The sequence below is a fragment of the Cavia porcellus genome, unplaced genomic scaffold, assembly GCF_034190915.1.
Source record: "Cavia porcellus strain 051 isolate PalLab524CR breed Dunkin Hartley unplaced genomic scaffold, mCavPor4.1 scaffold_14, whole genome shotgun sequence".
Classification (NCBI taxonomy): domain Eukaryota; kingdom Metazoa; phylum Chordata; class Mammalia; order Rodentia; family Caviidae; genus Cavia; species Cavia porcellus.
Window position 1 is genome coordinate 44,356,314 of NW_026947497.1, and position 22,273 is coordinate 44,378,586.

General features: G+C 36.1%; 1 protein-coding gene across 6 annotated transcripts in view; it reads right to left on the reverse strand.

The window, feature by feature from the left end:
* The window catches only part of Lrba (LPS responsive beige-like anchor protein), a 662,281-nt gene that overhangs the window by 618,254 nt on the left and 21,754 nt on the right, over positions 1-22,273 (reverse strand). Inside the window, exon 2 of one of the 6 annotated variants that reach the window (XM_063224393.1) lies at positions 3,103-3,188. The exons of the other annotated variants lie outside the window; for them this stretch is intronic. Coding sequence (XP_063080463.1) covers positions 3,103-3,114 — 12 coding nt within the window. The 5' untranslated portion in view covers positions 3,115-3,188. The remainder of the gene's footprint in view (positions 1-3,102; positions 3,189-22,273) is intronic. 6 annotated transcript variants of the gene reach the window in all.

Consider the following 22,273-nt stretch of genomic DNA (forward strand, 5'->3'; position numbering starts at 1 on the left):
TTAGAGACTTTGTCTCAAAAAACTAAAACTTAAAATTTAAATTACAAAGCATTTGGGATACAATTGATCACAAAGGCCTTCAGTTTAATTCCCAAAACCACTGCCACCAAAAAAAGCAAAATACTAGTGCTAGGGATATAGCTCAGTGGTAGAACACTTGCCTAACATACTGAAGATCTTAGGTTCAATCCCCAGTACTTAAAAGAATAAAGAAAGAAAACAAAAAAGTAAAATATCCAAGTAGTATTTTTACAGCTCATTTCATAAGTGCTAATTTTATCTTGCTTGCTTTTATGTTGACACTTGAGTGTTAATTGTTCGAAATGGCTTTTAAAAAAGCAAAATCAGGCTTCTTCCAGATACCCTAAGTCATTACAAAACCAAGAAGGAAGTCACACGGTGCACACGTCTAGTCCCAGCTACTAAGGATGGGGCAGTAGAAGAATCACTGGAGCCCAGGAACTGTGAATCAGCCAAAGCAACACAGCAAGACTGTGCTCAAAGGGGGAGGGGCAGTGAACAGTGCTACCCTACTAGAGTATTAGTTGAAGCAATTGGCAGTTAACAGATTTCTCCAGACAAGAGTTACATTAAAGTCAATGAGCCTCTATTTCCCAAAACATCTAAGTACTTCCGTGTTGTCCATGAGTATAAACAAATGGAAGTACATAAAGGGTTAAAATGAGATAGCTTTGTTTGTTTACTTGTTTGCTTGTTTTTAAGAAAGGGTCTCACTCTGTAGCCTAGGCTGGCCTTAAACTCACGGTGATTCTCCTGCCTCAGCCTCCCCTGGTGCTGAGATTACAGGCACATCCCACCATTCCCAGCTTAAAATGAGACAGCTTTGGTCTGAATTTTCACAGGTTTTGCTTCTTCTTGTTGGGTTTGTTGTAACTGTTGTTGTTTTGTAGTGCTAGGAATCAAATTTAGGACCTCACTCATGCATACTAGGCAAGTGTTCTAACAGTGAGTTACGTATGCATCTCTAGAATTAACATTTAAATGTCTTAGTAGGTATCTTGCCATCAAGCATTATGGGCTGAAGCCCAGAGACAAGCTCATGGCCATCAAATCTAAATCACATGGAAACTTAAGCTGTTACCTAGCTCTTACTGGTTATTTGAGATCTCTGTGAAACTGTAATATCAACTAAATATGGATATTTAATAAAAGCTTAATTTAATTTTTGTAAATAGTTAAAATCATTAACATGAAAAAAAATCTCATTGAAAAATAACTCCAATTTAGCTCAGAACTCTAATAATAGCACATTATTACTGGCACCTCAGGATTCCCAAGAACACTTTATATAATGACCAATGTTAACGATAGAACTGTGGGGGGGGGGGGACCGGCCGCGGCTGAAAAGATAAGAAGTATAAAATATAAATAACCTTTATTTTGGGAATGCGGAGAGAGACACTCCCGACCCCCTGGGGCGCGGCATCTACACCCCGGGCCTGCGATCTGTCCTTGGAACACGGAACACGTAGAGTGAGGCACATAAGTAGCCTCAGGTTGGGATGAAACCCAAGGGGGCATTAGGGATGCACAGGTAGCCCATTGGTCTTAGTTTGGCACCAGAGCTAATTCTAAGGGTGGGGGGAGATAGGAGCTCCTTGGCTTTACCAGCTACAGTATCCAGCTGGGGCCAAAATCCTTTCAGTTAACTAAAATTACCACACTCCTTATCACCTACAGAAGTAATTTTCAATCACTTGGTCTACCCTGCAAAAAAAGCCACCTCCCATTTTTCCCCTATACAATTTTCCTGGTTAAGGCAGTCCAGGATACCTACTAAAATCACAAAGAATTTATATTCTACTTCCTTGCCTTTGCTCTCCCTCCTTAAAATTTAAAGTTTGGCTCAAGTCTCGCCTCTACCAAAAGGCATTTTCAGGTAGCATTAAAGAGACAATGATGCTGTTTCCCACTTGAGCTACTGAAGCCTCGGCTACCGCAGCTCACGCTCAGGCACACTGCTGGGAGACACACTTGATCTTACGTGTCTATCAAAATGGGTGTTCTAAAGTCAAGATCTAATGTAATGCTTTCAGCACAGAGTATTCATGTCAGAAAAGGCCACTGTCTTTTCATCATCAGATATACTATAGCAACAGCAAGTATAAAATCAAGAGGTTTGAATATTTAATGTAAAAAACGTACATGCTTGATAAAAATAAGGAAAGGAAAAAAATTATACTTAAAAAACAGATGCAATCTGAAGCTTCTGTTAAACAAGGTCAAAACTGAAATGCATTTAGTGTATTATTCACTTGATAAGTTGAATCATTTTATCATATTAGCCAACAGATTAAGGAAGAAATATATAAAGGTAATTACACCAAGTTGAACACAGATGGATTTATATCACACTACAAAAATGTACTTCCATATCACAGATACTAAAAAATAATTAGAATTTTATGACATAATATATTTATAGATTCTCCTATGAGCATTTCAGAAAAAAATCAATTCTACTAAAATGAAACTAATGAGCTCCATCTATTGGTCATTTGAAGTAGTATTTGTAAAATCAACCTTTCTAATAACTTTAGAAAGCCAAGCTCTTCAGTATAGACTTGATTAGAAAATTTTCTTTTAAAAATTAAAGCTTTCTACATATAAAAAAGTTAATAGATGGGTTAAACAAAAAGATAATGTTTAAGTAAACATTCAAATTATTTCAACAGGGTAAAAGATAAAGTGATTTTCAATGACTATAAACACCATCAAGTTAAACAGAACGAAATTCTCAAATTAAGAAAAAATAAAATAAAATATCTAGCAGGCTTTCAAATAGATTTAGTAATTCTGAAAATAACATAACCAACATTTTAAATGTGATCAATAACACACTTCCTATTTTAAAACAAAGTGAGAAGAAATAGTTTTTAAAAAGAAGTTTCATATTCCCTCTAACATTGTGCATTTAAAAGTAAAAGCATTTCCCATTCCAAGAAAAATAGGCACTATAAGATTAACAGCGTATTCAGTAGCTTCTCTGGCTCTTTCATTTAAAATAAAATTTCCTTTCTAAAAGCAATCAAGTTTAATGTACTACACTACCTGATACCAAACAATACAGTTGTTCCCTACCTGAAATTTCATCCCGTAGCAACACAGACTCACTGAAGCACCACAGGGTCACACTCTCCTCGGTTCAGGTTACATAGATTCACTTTCTGTAAGTCAATAGCTTGATCAAGTATCTTTTTATAGGTAAGGAGTGAAACTTAAAAGGACAAAACTTGTTACTGTAAAAAACATCAAAAGTAGGTCTTACCAAGTCTAGTCTTATTGTTCTTCCACATTAATATTTCAAAAGCAACAAAACATACATCAATGGTTTGTACAACAAGGAAAAATTTCTAATAAGTCTTTTCTATTACCTATATGATAATGCATAAGAGAAAAAGATGTCCAAATAAAACATGTGAATTTTTGGCAGGGAGGCTATTACTCAATTCAAAAAAAGAAAAACAAAAACATGGAAAACGTGGGCTGGGCTGGGGACAGAGCTCAGTGGTACAGTAACTGTCTAGCAACTCCCAGGTTTAGTCTCCAGCAACGGGCATAAAAAAGTATAAGAGTTCATTAACATCATTTGAGCTTCCCGCTGATCCAGGCAATGGCTACTACACTCTAAAACCTAAAAAGTTCACAGGGAGCTTGAGACTAGATGGATCCAACTAACAATACTAAACCAACAAAGAAGCACTCCCACATCCACTGATCTGAGTATCACAGAAAGACACCCATGGGTTTCTTTCAGGCCCTGGGTTTGTCCCCAACATCAGGGCAAAAAAGCTAAATTTTAATCTGATTAAATTTCAAACTGTTAATGAAAAATAACCCAGAATCTGGATACCACAGCATACCCTACAATTCCGCACTCTGAGGCTAAAACAGGAGGATCACTGGAGCCTGGGCAATTCAGCAGTTTAGCAATGCCCTGTCCCAAAATGAAAAAATAAGCTGGGTATAGAATTCCATGGGTAGGCCCTGAAGTTGAACTCCAGTGAAAAAAAGAAAAAAAAAAAGCCCAGAATATTGAAAATTTTATAGAAATAAATTGCTCAAATTGCCCAAAACATAAATGGCAAGGGAGAAAGGATCCAATGACTGAAAAATATTTAAGAAACATATACACCAAAGGGCATAGGCATACTTTATTTAAGCTCACAATTTGAATAAACCATTTATAATCAACAACTAGTACAACATTAAGGAATTTTGCACATTGTATATTTGATGATACTTAAAAACTATTATAAGGCTGGACATGGTGGCACATGCCTGTAATCCCAGTACTCAGGACACTGAGGCAGGAAGATCCTCTGGAATTCAAGGCAGTCTGAACTACAGAGCAAGACCTTGTCTCAAAAAACCTTAAAAAAGTGACATAAAAACTATTATGAATTGTTTTTAAAAGTGATAGTGGTACTGTGGTTTGACTAATTTTTAAGCATCTTTATATTTTAAAGGTATACACAAGTGTTTGCAAATAAAACTGGAAGGAAAGCTGACATTAAGTTAGATATGATACTAAGATGACACTATTAAGTTAGATATGATGCTCAGATGTTTAAACACAAGTTGATAAATCAATAAAAATAAAAATCTGACTTCCAGGAGAACATGGCAGATAGATAACAGCAGCTATAGAAGCTCTCTGAGATAGCCAGCTTAGATTCCAGGAATGGAGTGATGTGGGGAGTCCTAAGCAGGGGGAAATATACCCTGCCGACCCAGCAACGAACTAAACTGAGAGAAACCAACTGGAAATGCAATCCCGGTGTTATGACTGGAACAGCTAAAGTCTCAGCACCGAAGCTGGAACCTGCACCTCTGGAAACCGTGCCTCTGGAAACCACGGCTTGAATTTCCTGCCGCCACTGCTGCATCTGAATCAGCACAGCAGGTATAGAGATACAAAAGGTCTAAAGGCGAGAATCGGCAAACAGAATTGAGAGCAGAGCCGGCAGGGAGCTCTGCATCGACCTGCGGTGGGTGAGAGGAACAGGGACCCTAACATAGACTACAAGGCTCCAACAGAGGACATTCTGGGACAAGGCAGACTAGCTGGAACAGGACACTGCAGTGACTTTAGTCGCATATTCCCCTCTCAAGCGGGATTGGTCGGGAGCACTTGACCTGGGTGATGCCGCAGACAAAGACCCAATAGGCTAGCCCAAACCAGGTCCCAGTGCCTGGCAGTGCACCCTAATGCAGTGAAGCCTTCAACAGGTTGCATGATCTGGAAGGGCGGGCCCAGCATAGGCTGCCCAGATCTGTGTCTCCCTACTACACTGCAGTGGGCGGGAACACCTAGCCGGTGCGATTCAAACAAACTGTAACTGACAAAGAAAGAAACTGGGCCTCCTATATATGCTTGTATGGAAGGAACAAAAATTATGGGAAGAGAGAGCAACAAGAAAAGGTCCTCAGTCCCCAATCCTGAGAACACTGATCCAGGAAAGGTAAATGCAAAGAAGAATGAGGACAGAAAACATGCAATATCAGGCACAGCACCAATAGACATAAAGTGGTATCTCCAGGACCTCATAGATGAGTTCAAAAGTGAAGTATTTAATCAAGAAAAGCAAGATATAAGTAGAATAGTTAAAGAAATGCTAAGCACCTCCCAAGAACAAACATGCTGGAATGGAAGAACAGAAAAAAAGGGGAGAAGTGTTTGATGGAGAAAATAGAGAAAACATAGAATACGTGAAGCAGGTTCAAAGAGATTACCAGGAAACTAAAAACTTTATTGAAAGCTGGCATAACAGCTTGAAAGAAACTAAGGACAGATTATCTGAACTGCAGGACAGATTTGTAATGTGCTAGCATGAAAGGAAAAACTTCTTAAAAATAACAAGAAAACAAGCAGTAACAATACAAAGGCTAGAAGATGATAAGAGGATCTATAACTTAAAAATTAAGAACATAAAGGAAGAAGCAGGGATACAAACAAATGAACTGCAAAGGCTATTCACAGAAATAATCAAGGAAAACTTCCCTAATATGGAAAAGGTAAAGATACTCAGATCTATGAGGCATACAGGACCCCAGCTACCTACAACCCAAACAGAACTACACTCAGGCATATAATAATCAAAATTCCAGAAGTCCAATATAAGAACAGAATATTAAAAGCTGTCAGAGACAAGAAACAGATCACTTACAAGGGAACACCCATCAGAATTACAGCAGACTTCTCGCACAAACCATCAAATCACAAAGAACGTGGGGTGAAATAACTCAAGCTTTGAAAGACAAAACCTCCAGCCAAGATTGATATATGCTGCACAAATGTCCTAGAAATTAATGGAGAAACAAGGTGCTTCCAGGATAAAGAGGAACTAGGAGAATTTGCAACCACAAAGTCAACTCTATAGAGAATACTGCAGGACATTCTAAAAGAGAAAAATACCAAGATTCCAGAAACAGTGGCAGAGAGGCCACAATGAATGGAGCAGAAAGCAAAATGAAGAAGACAAATTGACAACTAATGTCAGAAAAAGAGCTCAACAGAAATGAGGCAGAGAAGGTTGGATGGTATGAACAGCTATTTTGGAGAAAATAAGACATCATAATACCTACTGCTGATTTAATATCATCTTGTTTTGAAGTCCCATCAAGCTTTTGTTCTTCTGTCTCCATCAGTCTTAATCTGTTGTATCTTACTGGATTTTATAAAATGTGATATAAAATTATAAAATTGTTCATTTTCTGTTAGTTGGTTCTAAGTATCCTGTAATACTGTCATTCTCTTGAATGGTTTTATTGTCTTGATATGTTTGATGCTACAGTACACAAAGCTATACTCAAAGATTTCAAGGAAAGAGACACTATGGTAACTACTCTTATGTTGGGATATCTTGTGGTGAAACACTATTTTGCTTAAATGGTTATGTTCTGACCTGTGTTGTTATGTTGTTATGTCCTCTTTTATCTCAATCTCCTTTTTTTATTTTTTTTTATTTTTGTCTTTTTCATTAAAGGAAAAAAATAAATTAAAAATAGCAGGATATATTATAGTAACCCACTTTGACTTCCTATTAACTTGATTTGAAACTCTGTATTGCTCTCACCATCTTGTTTTGACTGATTTTATTCTGTTTTGCTTGATAGTACCAAGTTTTTGAGAGTACAGGCAACAACTGTGAAGACAATAAGATTCACTATGCTACCCATTCTGATTTGACTATTATCTTCTTTTGAAGTCCTATAATGTCTCCAATGTTTTGGTTTTATTGGTTTTGTTCTTTACTGTTTTGTTCAATTTTATTATAACTGATGATATAGGCAATTCTTTTTAAGATAGCAAGAGACATTATGGTAACCATTGTTGTATTCTATTTTTACATCATGTACTATGTCCATCCTTTTGATTTGACTGACTCTGTTTTGTCATATTTGGTTTTATTCTCTTCAAAAAAAAAAAAAGTAATAAGAACTGTGGGAGTAATAAAACCCAAAATGTGTAACTGTCATTATAAAAAAGAGAGGAAAAGAAAGTGCTCTAACGGATATAACTGCATGTATATTTAAGCATATAAGATAGATAACCATATTACTGAGTTTTTGTTGGATCATTGAACAGAACTGTTTGCAGTCTCACTGTTTAAATGTCCACCTTACATGCTTTAATTTTGTAACTTGAACAACTATTTCTAAGATGACAACATGTACTCTATTAACTCGTGATTTCCTGTTTATTTTTTTTGAAATTCTGTATTACTTATACCCTTTTTTTCTCCTTAAATAAAATTTAAAAAAAAGAAATACAATAAAAATAAAAATCCTACATTATCATTTTTAAATATAAAGTTAAAATATTTATTTGACAATATTTATAATTACATTTATCTCACAAATCCTCCAAGTGAATTTAAAACTGCATTATCTGAAATGAGAGTACCAACTGCACTACCTACACACACAGAAATCTGACAGCTCAATCTTCAAAAGCACTAAATTAAAAATTAACCTTCACTGCTTTTAAGCATGAGCAGTGAAGCAAAGATTTAGGAGACATAACAGAGCATTGCAAATGAACCCATAAATTACTCAACTACTATGCAAAAAAGATCAAATACAAGATGCACTCATTAATTAGGGATAATATTCATGTTCAGTGGATAAAATTAACAATGACATATGTAAAGTGAAAAAAAAAACCAAATAGGCATGGTGGCTCATGCCTGAAATCCCAGTACTTAGGAGGCTGAGGCAGGAGGATTGAGGCCAGCCTGGGCTACATAGTGAGTTCAAGGTCAGCCCTGAACATATCAAGACTGACTCAAAAAAAGCCAATCAATAAGCAAACAAACAGAGGACCAAGCATATACTTTATTACCCTTGGATAACCAGCACTGGAAAAAATTCAAAACAGACCACACTTTAATCAATTGTGTATCCTAAGTTGCAGTACTATTTGTAATAAAGAGCAAAAACAAAGTAGACATCTAACAGTGGTGGCATCATTGGTCAACTTAGCTAAGCCAAACTACACTTCCCAAAATTACCTTTCCTATCCTTGCCTAATTAGGGTAGGTCATAAGATGGATTCTTGAGGGAGAACTGGAGGGAGGAATTGGTCATATATTTTCTAGTAAGAAATGCAGAATTCTCTAGCTGATGAAGGGAATAAAACAGAACAAAATAAAACATTGAGAACAATACTGGATTTCAAAAACAAGACAGAAGAAAACTCCCATAGTTGCTACACTGCATATTGTTATCCTCAAAACAGATGCTTGGACTACCAGCTTTAGGTCTGCAAAGTCAATTCAACAATAAAAGCATTAAGCTTTTGTTTTTTGTTTGTTTGTTTGTTTTTTACAGTAGCTATCATCTCAGCTAGTTGCTTAAAGGGGTATAGGAGAAGCTGGCTCTTCTTGTGTCCCAGCTCACAGGCCAACCGGCTCACAAGAGAGAGTTGGCTTGTTGGTTCTCTTAGCCTGCAGGCTGCTGCTGGCTCACAGGAGGGGGTTGGCTTCTTGGTTTTCTTCCCAGTTCATGACTGCCACTGGCTGACAGGAGGGGGGTGGCTTCCTGGTTCTCCTCCTGGTGTGCATGGTGGCCGCTGGCTCACAGGAGAGGTTTGGTTTCTCTCTTGCCTCTTAAAAATAATGACTATAACTTTTTCTGGATAATTGATTCATTCATTAGTCCTATTATTCTGTTTTATTTACTCTGGATCTCCATACTATTATATTCTTAACTGTTGTTATGCTACCATAATCTAGGTTTAAAGCCCGCCTCCCCTACCCCTACCTTTATGGAGACAGAGTCTCCAAATGTTGCCCTGGGTTGGTCCAAATTCATGAGCTCAAGTGATCCTCTTGCCTCAGCCTCCTACACAGCTCAAACAACAGGCATACACTGTTGCATCCAGCAAGCACTGTTAGATCCTTCTAATTCTTAAGAGTAAAAAAAAATAATAATAATTAATTAAATTTACAAGTCAATAAGGGCCAGGAATATAGCTCAGCAGCACAGTGCCTGCCTGGTAAGTGCGAGGTTAAGAGTTCAATTCCCAGTACCAATAAAAAAACAGTAACAAAAAGTCAATAATAAGAGACTGAAACCAGAGTAGTGGATGCAGATAATGATGAAGGGAGGTGCTGGAAGTGAGTAGTAAGGAGGGCAGGACTTCTATGGAAAGAGAGAAAATATTCTGGATAGTCTTAGTATTACAGTGGTGACATTCAAACAACCATGACTTTTGCTACCTCGCTAGGCTGGAAGCCATAAAAGACTGCCCTCTTCAAGGTACACAGATCTAAACCTCCTCTTACTCACACAGAGAAGAAAATGTGAGCAGGGAGATGGGAGATAACTGCTGCAGCCACCTCTGAAAATGACTGTCTTTCTTTTTTAGAAAGACAGTGCTGCCCTGGATCTGACCTCTACATCGGTAGTACAGTGCACTAACACAGCAAGAGCATTTCACTATTTAGCATTCATGCTTAAACACATCCAGAAAAACTGAAATGGGAAGACCAAGATATTTTAAATCTAGAAATAATCCCTGTTTCTTTCTTCATCCCACCCTAGAAATCACTCCTACTAACAATGAAATTTTACTTCTTACAAAAAATAACTTTCAATTAAACTAAACCACTGTTTTGTTTTTTGTTGTTGTTTTTTGCTTTGGTTTTTGAGGAAGTGTTATTATTTTTGCTTTTTGTTTTGTTTTATTTTTTGAGGCATGGTCTCACTTTGTAGTACAGGTTGGTTTTAAATTTACTGCAAAACCTAAACTGGCCTTGAACTCACAGTAATCCTCCTGCCTCCCCAGTACTGGAATTACAGGCGCGCCCCATCCTGCCCAGTGAACCACAGTTTTAAATGTGCAATTACTAAATGAAAACAGACCAGGAAACAAAGAACTAAATACCATATTTTGTCAAGTCTATCCATTTTAACTTCAAAATCTCTAGAAGTGTGTGTGCTACATGTCACATGTGTGGTGTCTTTGCTAGCCAGGCAGCCTTCTAGTACAAACTTTATTCTAGTGATAAGATAACACAGCCATTCTTGTCAAGAGACCACCTGAGCATCAGCTGACAAGGGAATTTGTCTGTCCTAAAAACCTGCTGTTGACCCCATCTGATAAGGTCAAGAAAACAACCAGCATCACCATGTGCAACACTGAGCTGGGCGTGGTGGTACACACCAGTATCCCCACACTCAGGGAGGCTGAGGCAGAATGAGCCAAAGAAAGTTCAAGCCCAGCCTGAGCCATTTAGCAATAAAATTGTTTTTAAAAGTGCAACAGTAGCTTCAAAGAAAATCCCAAAGATGATAATGAACTACTCTGAAGAGTGTCATCCCACCAATGTTTCTGACCACCAAAGGATAATAATGGGCAGATAAATACAAACATCAAAAGCTCAAAATCCAAATGTTAAAGGATCGGAGTATAGCTCAGTGGCACAGAGCTCATCTAGCAGTGCCCTATACTCAATCATCAGCTCATGAAGGAAAGAAGGGAGGGAGGGAAAAGAGAAAGAAAAAAAGGAAGAAAGAGCAAAGGAAGGCAAAAAATCATTCCAGGCTGGCCATGGGGGCACACATCTATTATGTGGAAAGTATGAAAAAGTAAAGAGTTGTAAGGAGACTAAACTCTATCAGATATTAAAATTAAAATCATTTGGTACTAAAGCATAAATACACACAAAAAAAAGCCCAAAACAGATCAACTATGTAAAACATCTTGTATATATATAAAAAAAATGGTACCCAAATCATTGGGTAGCGCTGACCTTCCAGCAAATGCTATTTGGAGAAGTAGCCACTTATAAAAGGATAAAACTGAATCCATTCTTCATGCCACACAGAAGAATAAATTTCAAATGCATCTGAACTATAAATAAGAAGTTAAGCTAGGCATGGTAGCGCACACCTATAATTTCAGCGTTCCGGAGACTGAGGCAAGAGGATCTTGTAAGTTTGAGATCAACCTAGGCTACAATGTGAGCTTAAGGCCAGCTTGAACTGAACAATGGGACCCTATCTCAAGAAACAAAAAAATAAGAAATCAAGCATACAAAGAACAGAAAATACAATGAGTTTCTACACCAGCTCAACGTAGAGAAAGCTTTTCTAACTTTGCTTAAAAATCCAGATGCAAAAAACATTAGGAAATTTAATATAAAAACAAAAAACTTTTGAACCAGGCATGGGTACACACACCTGTAATCCCAGCACTCTGAGAGGCTGAGGCAGAAGAATCCCAATTTTGAGACCAGCATAACCATTTAGCAACTTTGTGAGACCTTGTCTCAGAATAAAAAATTTTAAAAATGGTTTGAGATCCAGCCCAGTGTGAAGGCTTTGGATTTAATCCCCAATACCATAAAGAAAAGCATGACAAAACACTGTGAGAAAAGCTAAAAACAAAGTTGAAGTATTATCAATGTAAATAATAGAAGATTAACTTACCTCATATGCAAAAATATTTTTTCAGTCTAGGGGATAAAGCATAAAAATCTCATAGAAAAATAATAAAAAAATAAAATTTATAAAATGACATAAAAATGACCCTTAAATATTTAAAAAGATATATATTTTTGTGTGTGTGTGTATATATATGTATACATATACATATATATATACATATATATACACACACATATATATACACACACACATATATAAAACTAAAATTTATTTTTGTCTTTTTGAGACAGGGCTTTGGTATGCAATTTAGGCTAGCCTTGAACTCACGGTGCTGGGATTACAGGTGTGTGCAATCACACAGGGCCCCTAAAAGCAATTTAAAACTACACTTCCATATAACTGTTCATCCATCAATTGGCAAAAACATAAAAAGCTTGACAATATGAACTATTAAAAGAGATTTTCATATCCTGCTAGTGGAAATAAAAATCATATAACTCATACAAAGGTAAATATGGTAACATCCAACAGATCTAGGAATGCATTTACACTTCTGCTAGTTATTCCTCTTAAATCCTATAGATATACATCTGACAATAAAAATACATTTGAATGAAGTTATTAATTAAAGTACTGCTTGGAAATCTTGAAAATTATCCTAATGTCCAAGTATAAAAGACCAGTTGAATAAATGACGGAACATATACACATACACACATACACACACACACACAAAAGGAAGCTCCATAAGGATAGGGAAGGAAATTTTGACAAACACTACAATATAGCATTATATTAAATGAAACAAACAATCACAAAGAGGGAAATGCCATATGACTCCACTTACATGAAGTACCTATTCAAAATCATAAAGAAAGAAAGTAGGGTGGTAATTACCAAAAGGGGGGTATCATTGTTTTTAATAAATATAGTTTCAGTTTTATAAGATAGAAAACAGTGTGGAGATGGATGGTGGTAATGGTTATACAATAATGCTGACATTCAGTGCTTCTTATGGAACCATGAACTTAAAAATAGTTAAGCTGGGGCTGAGGCCATAGCTCAGTAAGCTCAGTGGTAGGGGACTCACTTTTACAACTGTGAGGCCCACAGGGGAAGAGAGAGACAGAGACAGAGACAGAGACAGAGAGACATACAGACAGAGACAGAGAAACACGGTAGGCACATCCATAATCCCAGCTACTCGGGAGGCTGAGGCAGGAGGATTACAAATTTGAGGCCCATCTGAGCAAGGTAGCAAGACTCTGTCAAAATAAAAAAACAAGAAATGTAGCTCAGTGGTTGAGCAATGAGACACATGAATTGCTAGGTTCAATCCTCAGTGTCACAAAACAAATTTTTTAATGAAAAAGAAAAGCAAAGCTGAAATAGTTAAATCAGTAAGTTTTGTATTATATGTACTTTACCATAATATTGAGGACTAAGTATGGCTCCAAGGTACAGCATACAACTACAATGTGCAAGACCCAAACTTCAATCCCCAACACCATGAAAGGGAAAGGCAGGAGCTAAGTTACCTTTTTATAAGGCAGAAGGGAAAATCAGAGAACACACAAAACAAAGATTTTCTTTCCTTCACAAAAATAAACAAATGAAAGGCCAATCAGAAAACAATGAAGTTGATTAGTGACAAATGAAAGGTGTTCCACATATCAAAAATATTTTAATTAAATCAAGAAAAAAGGGGAATGAAACCAATTAAAATCCACTTAGATTAATACGACAGAGCCTGGGGATTTAGCTCAGCGGCATAAGCGCCTGCCTTGCAAGCAGGCAGTCTTGAGTTCGATAACCGGTACCGATAAAAAAAGAAAAAGACAAAAAAAAAATCAAATTAATACGATAATCATCAGAAGGGTGGAAAAGAACTAATCAAAAAATTAAGACTACAATATTTAAAAATAAAACACAAATAGCTCTCCAAATCTGGATTACTCTTTGTTTTTTTCTGGTAGTTTTCAGTTCCAGAATATGCATAATAATGTTAGAACTACCTTACAAGTATTTTATGACCGAACAAATGAGATACGCAGATACTGCTGGCAGCTAGGGTTCTCATTGTGGAAGAGTGAAACACAAATAAGGAATAGGAGAAGCAAGTGCGAATCCTCCTGAGATGGGCAGAATTTGGAAACAGTATGAATGTATGAGTTCTAATATGTACATGTATGCAAACTGATAAGCATGTATAAAAGGCTATGTGAATGTGTGTACACATTCATTTGGTAATTACATATATAAGCACAAGTATGTACTGCTTTCTCTTCTCTGCCCATACAATGAAACTCACCACAAAAAGAATAATGGGAATACTAAGCACCCAGATCTTCATAATTATTCTCCACAAAAGAACCTACCTTTCTCAGAAAAATGGCTCACTATAGGATTAGGTATAAAATGAGCCAGGGAAAAGATCAAGGTGTAAGGTCAGCCAGTAAAAAAACATCTCAAAATTTGAGCACCAAAATAGGTAAGGAAAATAATGACTTTTTATCAATGTTTGGAAAAACAGAAGTTCACATCTATAAAAAGTAGAAAATAGGAGGAAAGGAGAAAAGAAGGTAACAGCAAAAAATATATACATAGATATAAAAATAGTTAAGATAGTTATACTACTAATTTCTCTTAGTTCACTGAAAAGAAGGAAAAAGAAAAGGAAGGATTGATTGTGCTAATATTGTCTGGACAATTAAATCCCTATATCATGTACTCTGAGTAACTAATTTAAAGATAAGGGATATAGCTCAGCAACACAGCATCTGCCTGGAAAGCACAAGATCCTAGTATCAAAGAAAAAATTCCTGGTATCAAAGAAAAAATTACAAAAATAAGAAAAAATATATAAAAGGAGAAAGAGGGAGATCTTGCTTACAATGGCCACATATTCAATGCAGAGGTTGAAAATTGTAACTTTGCAACTATCATTATATAAAGATTTGTTCAGATAGGACTCACTGGTGAATACTACATCAAAAGAATATTTTGACGAGAAGCAAGACACCTTGGTTTTGTCTGATTTATGTCTCCTCATATAGTGCTTATTAATTATAAGATATTATAAATATACATTGAAAATGTCAGAAAGTACCTGTATTAGTTACTTCCTTGTTGCCTGACAAAATCACAACAACCACAAGAAGTGAAAGGAGGAAAGGGTTACGGTAACTCACAGTTTATAGAGGTTTCATGCATAGTCAGCTGGCTGCAAGGTGGGGCAGCATTACACAAAAGAAACAGTCCATGACAAGGCAGACAGGAGCTACCAAGCAGCAAGCAATAAGGAACCACGAGAGCAAAATTGCTTTTCCCTTTTATACCATCCAGGCTACAAGTCTATTGATGGTGCCACCTATACCAAGGCGGGCTTTCCTATTATCCATACCCATTAACTATGCTAAATCAATCTATGGGCCCTCCTTAATCCGTATTTGCACACCCTAAATCTGGGCATCTCTGAAAAGCCCCACTAATGCACACATGAGGCTTTGGGGGGACATCTAGATACAAGCCATAAGACAAGTATTCGAAAGTTTATCATGATCAATATAGACAGGATAAACACTGCATGTGTCCAGATTTGATGCTCTGAGAAAACATATCACTCTTAGCAGGTCGGTATAACCTGAATCTAATCCTGTGAATCTCAGAGAATTCCAAATAAGCAGCATTTTACATATTTCAAAAAGATTAGCTGGGCATAGTGGCACACATTCATAATCCCAGCACTTGGGAGATTGAGGCAGGAGGATCATTGTGAGTTTGAGACTAACTTATGCTTCAAAGTCAGTCCAAGGCCAGCCTGAACTGCATAGAAAACCTTGTCTCAAAAAGCACCCCCGCAGAAAATTATATTCTTCCATTTGTCTACATCATAAAAGACAAAAAAGACTATGGAAGTATTTCAACTATTTCAGATAATACTAGTAAAGATACATAACAAATCAATATCTGCTCTATCTAGACCTGATTAGTCTGGACTGGATCGTGACAGTAGAAGAAAAAAAAACACTACAGAAAACAAAAATAGAGTATTCATATTAAAAGTACTATTTTGTCCCAAACTTAACTTACTAAAGTAAATACAATATTCTGGTTCCATAAGGAAGTATCTCTCTTCTTAGGAAATACACACTATGACATCTAAGGGCAATGGCTATAATATGCTCAACTTCTAAATGTTTCAGGGGGGAAAAAACCTATGTACAACTATATAGAGAGCAAATGATAAAAAAAGCATTATGACTGAAATTTTTTTAAATTAATAAGAAAGAAAAAACAAATGGGACACAATGTCAACAATGGATGAATACAGAAAAAAGTGATCTAAATGTTCCTGCAACTTGAGTTTGCAATTTTTCTTTTTTTGATACTGCGGATGGAACTCATGACCTCGCATTTGCCAGGCAGGCACTGTGCCACTCAACTGTATCCCTAGCCCTATAAATATTTTTTTTTAAGTTTTAAAAAATGAATGTAGGGTGCTGGGAATTTAGCTCAATGGTTTAAGTCCCTGCCTGGCAAGCATGAGGTCCTGAGTTCAATCCCCAGTACAAAAAAAAAAAAAAAATGAATGTTAGGCTAGGGATTTAGCTCAGTGGTACAGCACCCACCTGGCAAGTGTGAGGTCCTGAATTCAATTGCCAGTACCCAAATAAATAAATAAATGGTAAAGACAGGGGTGGTAGCACATGCCTGTAATCCCAGCCCTAGGCAGAAGATTACATGCCTATAATCCCAATCCCTAGGCTGAGGCAGAAAGATCACAAGTTTGAGGCCAGCCTGTGCCGCATAAGTGAGTGCAAGGGCAGCCTGAACTACATAGCAAGACCTTGTTCCAAAAAAAAAAAAAAAATCAGCATCATACAATTAATGAAAAATAATAGATAAGACAAAAATGTTTTCCTCACCAAGTAAAAAGCTTATAGGAAAAAAGAAGACCATCATGCACATCAGATTAAAGTTACATGGAGACATAAGCAGTTTAGTATTGTCAATCTAATCTGCAAGCAATTGGAACATTACTATTTGTTGCTTAAGTATCACATGTAATATATGACTAATTATAAAAGAATCTACATATATTATGAAGAAATATGTACAGCTATTAAAATATATAATGGGCTTTAAATGAGTTTTGAATGTTCAAAAAATAAAATGCCCACTGAAAATTAGGTTTAGAGAAAACTGAATATTAATGGCTTGATTAGCTACTTGAGTATTTAATTTTTGAATGTTCAAAAAATAAAATGCCCACTGAAAATTAGGTTTAGAGAAAACTGAATATTAATGGCTTGATTAGCTACTTGAGTATTTAATTAACAGATGAACACCCAAATTAAATGTGATAAGGATAAACTTAAAACAAAGGTTTGACCCTTAGCACTCAAAAACAAAAACAAAAAAAGATTACAGTAAATGTTTCAAATACAGTAAGAACATAATTCAACTGTCAGAGAAATCCCTCTTAAATATATTAGAATTATCAAAAAACTTTATTTGTATTTTCCAAAAAGAAAAACTCACAAATAAAACAACATAGGTTTCTTGTGTGAACTGCAAAATTTTAACTGCCACATTTCTACTTCTGGAAGAAACTAAAGAAAGATCACTAAAATGGGTCAAATAAATGGCTACAGAAGACAGAAAGTGAACAAAGAAGCCACAGAATTAGGGCAGTGCTTATCAGTAAAACCAAGTGACTCCGGAGACCAAATGTAATGGAAGAAGCAGGCAATTCACCGAGCTGGGAAACAACTTGAAAGCCCACATTGTGACCTGTGCGTCCACACAAATGACAGGTGTGGAACTGGAATATTTTCTAGGAATTACACAGTGTAATGATTTTTCCACTTTGCTTAAAATTTTCCATTCCAATTCACAGCCACCAAATGTGAATTCAGTGAACATTCTTTTTTCTTTTGATGTATTTATCGAACTATGAAACAGAGCTGAACCAAAATGATGCGCACACATTACCTCCAAGTTAGGCACCAGTAACGCTATAAACTGATCCACACCATTACACATATCCTGTTTTCTAGAATGTTAAAAATTTGAAATCTATAGTACTGGTTTAAAAACTTTTTTTGTGTTTTCATTAGTAAGAAAAGGAATTATTTTATTAAAAAGGAAACGATACACAGAGATAGAAGAAAGTAGAACAGTGGTTGCCAAGGGTGAGAGAGGAGAAATGGAAGTTGTTTAGTGGATATGGTTTTAGTTCTGAAAGATGAGAAAGAGCGCTATAAGTGAGATGCTTGCACAACCAAATAGACACATTTAATATCGAGTTACACATTTAATGGTGAAGGTAGTAACTTAATTACTATAATAAGGCTTTTTTTTTTGCAATACAAGTTTTTCAATTGGGGAGGAAAAAAAAAGAAAATGACAGTTAATCTAACATCAAGAGATAAAAGACGTCCTAAAGAAATCAGATTAAAGAACTCAAAACCTAGCAATCTCCAGGCATTTGGAAAAAAGTGCAAATTGCACTAACACAATAACTCTCACAAACATCATTATGTTCTTAAAATAATACAAGAAATAGTGAAGCTAATATGTTAGATATTTCAAATATGGATACACTGTTTAAGTATTTAAATTTGAAATTCAAAGCCTGGTCTCCAATGCCATAAACTCTATCCTGAGCTCTGACAAGTAAGGAGGGGCGGGAACAAGCCAGCCTGGCTTCTCAGGCTGCAGAAGCAACAGAAAAGGGAGGATGGTGCTCTTGTCCCCAAATGTTTGGCTGGAGAAACGAGTAATAATTAAGAAGACACTTATTTCATTAAAAATACCCATATTTGATGGACCAATCTATGAGACAATAAACTAGTTACTTTCACTAAAGCAAACTGAATACTAAATATATATATATATTTATTTCTTAGTTTATATATATTTCTTAGTTATATATGTATATATATACAAGCTATTTAAGAAATAAATTTCATTTAAAATGATCTATCAACTACATAACTAGAAATAAAAAGACTTGGGGGGTGGGGATTTAGCTCAACGGCATAAGTGCCTGCCTTGCGAGCAGGCAGTCGTGAGTTCGATCCCCGGTACCGATAAAAAGGAAAAAAAAAAAGAAAGAAAAAGACTTGACTTAACCACCAGTGACCCCCCCCCTCGCCCGCTACCAAAAACATATAGCCACATGTCAGTAGTTCACCATACTAATAAACGTCTGAAAGCTCATGGCCACTACTATGAACACCTCTTATAATTGTAGAGGCCAAAGGTAACTTGTATTAAACTCATGTCTTGATAAGTATAGTATTAAAATACTTATACAAGTTTTTCTTTTCCTGATGTATACTTTTTTTGGCAAACTCTATACATCTATATAGATAAATATATACATATAGATATGCATATTGTTTCATTTTTTGTTTTATTTTGAGACAGAGTCTTACAATGTAGTTCAGGCTGGCCCTGAACTCACTATATAGCCTAGGCTGCCCTCAAATTCACAATGACCTCTTGTCTCATCCTCCCAAAAGCTGCGGTTACAGGTATGTGCCACTACATCCAGCTTAGTTTATAGTTTATATCGATGTATTCCATACTACACTGGTATACTGATATCAGACAGTAAAAAAGCAATCTGTTTTGTACATACTAAGTTATACATACTTTATGACAGAAATGGTACTAACAAGTGATCATATTACCTAAATGGAAAACTTGTCCCCATCTATACAATGCATGAATAAAAACAATTAGAAGAGGGGAATAGGAACCCACTGAAAAGAAGGATTCTGTTATATATGTGTTCACAGACCAAAATCACACTTCAGTTTAAACTCTGGCTCTGCTTCCAAGCTATGGTTTGGGAGTAGGAAAGAAAGCACTTCATAAAGTTGTGAAGACTGGATACATGAAACTACACCCATCCAACAAGTAGTCAATAATGTTAACAACTATTAACTTTTATAAGATATTAACTGTTTAAGAAATAAATTTCTTAATAAATGATCACTTAAGAATAAATGATAAAGTAAATTTCTTAATAAATGATCTATCAACTACATAACTAGAAATAAAAAGACCTGACTTAACACCAGATTGCATCGAAGGCATATAATACAAAAAATTACAAAATGAAATATTTCTAGCATAAATTTAAGAGATAAGAAAAGAAAAATTTTAATTTCTGAATATAACTAAAATAAATTGGTGCCCCTTTTGGCTCTTGCTGCTTATGCTGTCTTTCACCACCCCAGGGCCATGCACTGCTGCTCCTCTGTCATGTGCCACCCTGCCTTGGAGCTGGTCAATTATGAAATGAAACCTCTTCAAACTGTGAGCAAAATAAACCTTTCCTCCTCTAAAAAATAAGTAAGATTCTATAATTTCATGGAACAAAGCAGTTAACATTCATAGGATTGGAACAATTTCGCATGTTTGTGTCTGGTGATCTGAGAAACTCTTGAAGATCACTATGTAAAATGACAACCTTAGTTATGTTCCCACCACCTTGTTTTGAAGGTCTGTATTGTCATTGTTTTGGGCTCTTTGCTATTGTTATTTATTTGGGTTTTTTTGTTTGTTTGTTTCTTGTGTTTCTAGTAATCTGTTGTGTTTTGTTTTGTTTTGTTTTCCCCACTAATACAAAAAGAATAGGGAGAACTCTTAAAGAGTTCACAAGAATCAATTATATTATACATGATGAAATAAACAGCTACTTGGAAGAAAAGAAAGACATTGTGGTACCCACTGCTGATTCCGCATTGTCATGCTGTGAAATCCAGTAATGCTTTTTCTTTCAGAGTGGTTTTAGCCTGTTCAGAGTGGTTTTAGCCTGTTTTGTGTTGTTTAATTTCAACATACATGAAGGTATGTACAGCGATTTTGAAGAGGACAAGCGACATTATGGCAGCCATTGTTGATTTTCCTATTGTCTGGTTTCAAAGGCCTGTAATGCCTTCTTACTCTGTTCTGATCCATTTTACACTATTTTGTTTTGTATGAATTCATTGTGTGTGAAGATATAGATAACTATTTAGAAGAAAACAGAAGACATTATGGTAGCCACTGTAGATCTCCTATTGTCTTGCTTTGAAATCTGTGTCACTTAACATAGTTTTCTTCTGATCTGCTTTGTTCTGTTTTGTTATGTTTAATTTTACCCTCTTTAAAATAAAAAAGTAAATAAATTAAATTAGTATGTTAGTATATAAATTATATAACAATATAGTTTTTATTATGGCTTCTTCATGAAAATGAAAAACAATTCTGTCTACAACATGTGGTATAGCTCTATTTGTATTAACTAGATGGGCCTTATCCAAGTTCAGGGAATTTTCAAAATACAAGGCAATGAAGTCTAAATGGAGTTAAGCAAACCAAATAACTTAGTACCAAATCAAGAATTTCCAGGTTTCAGTCTCAAAGCAGTATATATATCACATTCAATTACCAAAACACACCTCATTTTAGACTGATACATTGCCAAAATTCATCCCTTCTAGGATGACTAAGTACAAAATGGTCTACCTTAAATGTCACACCAGCAGTTGGACTTAAACAATCTCTAGAAATCCTTTGCCCAGGCCAGAACAATTGTGACACGAAGGCCAAGAATAAAGAGAAGTAATTTGCTAAGGACTGAATGTTCGTGTCCCTCCCTGGCCAAGTTAATATACCCTAGTCCAGCTGCAGGCAGTGGTGCAGGCTGTAAACCCAGCACTCTGAGACAGCAGGACAAGAAAATCACAAATTCACACCCAGCCTAGGGAATTCAATGATTCACAATCCTGACTCGACATAAAAATATAAAAATCTGACTAGGACTGTAGGGCAGTGTGAAGATCCTGGGTTTAGTCCTCAGTACAGGGGAACAAAAAACTAAATCTAATCCTTCATTGCAATGGTATTGGGAGGTAGATCTGTGCATTGAAAGGGGAGGTCATGTAAAGGGAGACTTCACAATGGAATTTGTGCCTCTACAGAAGTAGAGGAGACACAGAGACCTCTCTTAGCCATAGAAACATTCATTAATCCCAGCAAAAGGGTAGCCATCCACAAAAAGGAACACAGCCCTCCCCAAGTGAATGCCAGTGTCCTGATCTTAAATTTCCCAGCCTCTAGAACTTACTATAAACAGCAGGTATCTTGTTCCAGCCACCGTGAGTGTGGTATGTGTTACAGCAGCCAGAGCAAACTAATACAACAGACTAGCCTACGGCTTGCATGAAAATTAAACTACACACAATCACAACACATTAATCCCCACTGTCACCCTATAAAACACAAATTGTCTGCATTTTATAGACAATGAAATTGAAAGAAGTCAGTTTCTCCAAGCCTCATAGCTAAGCAG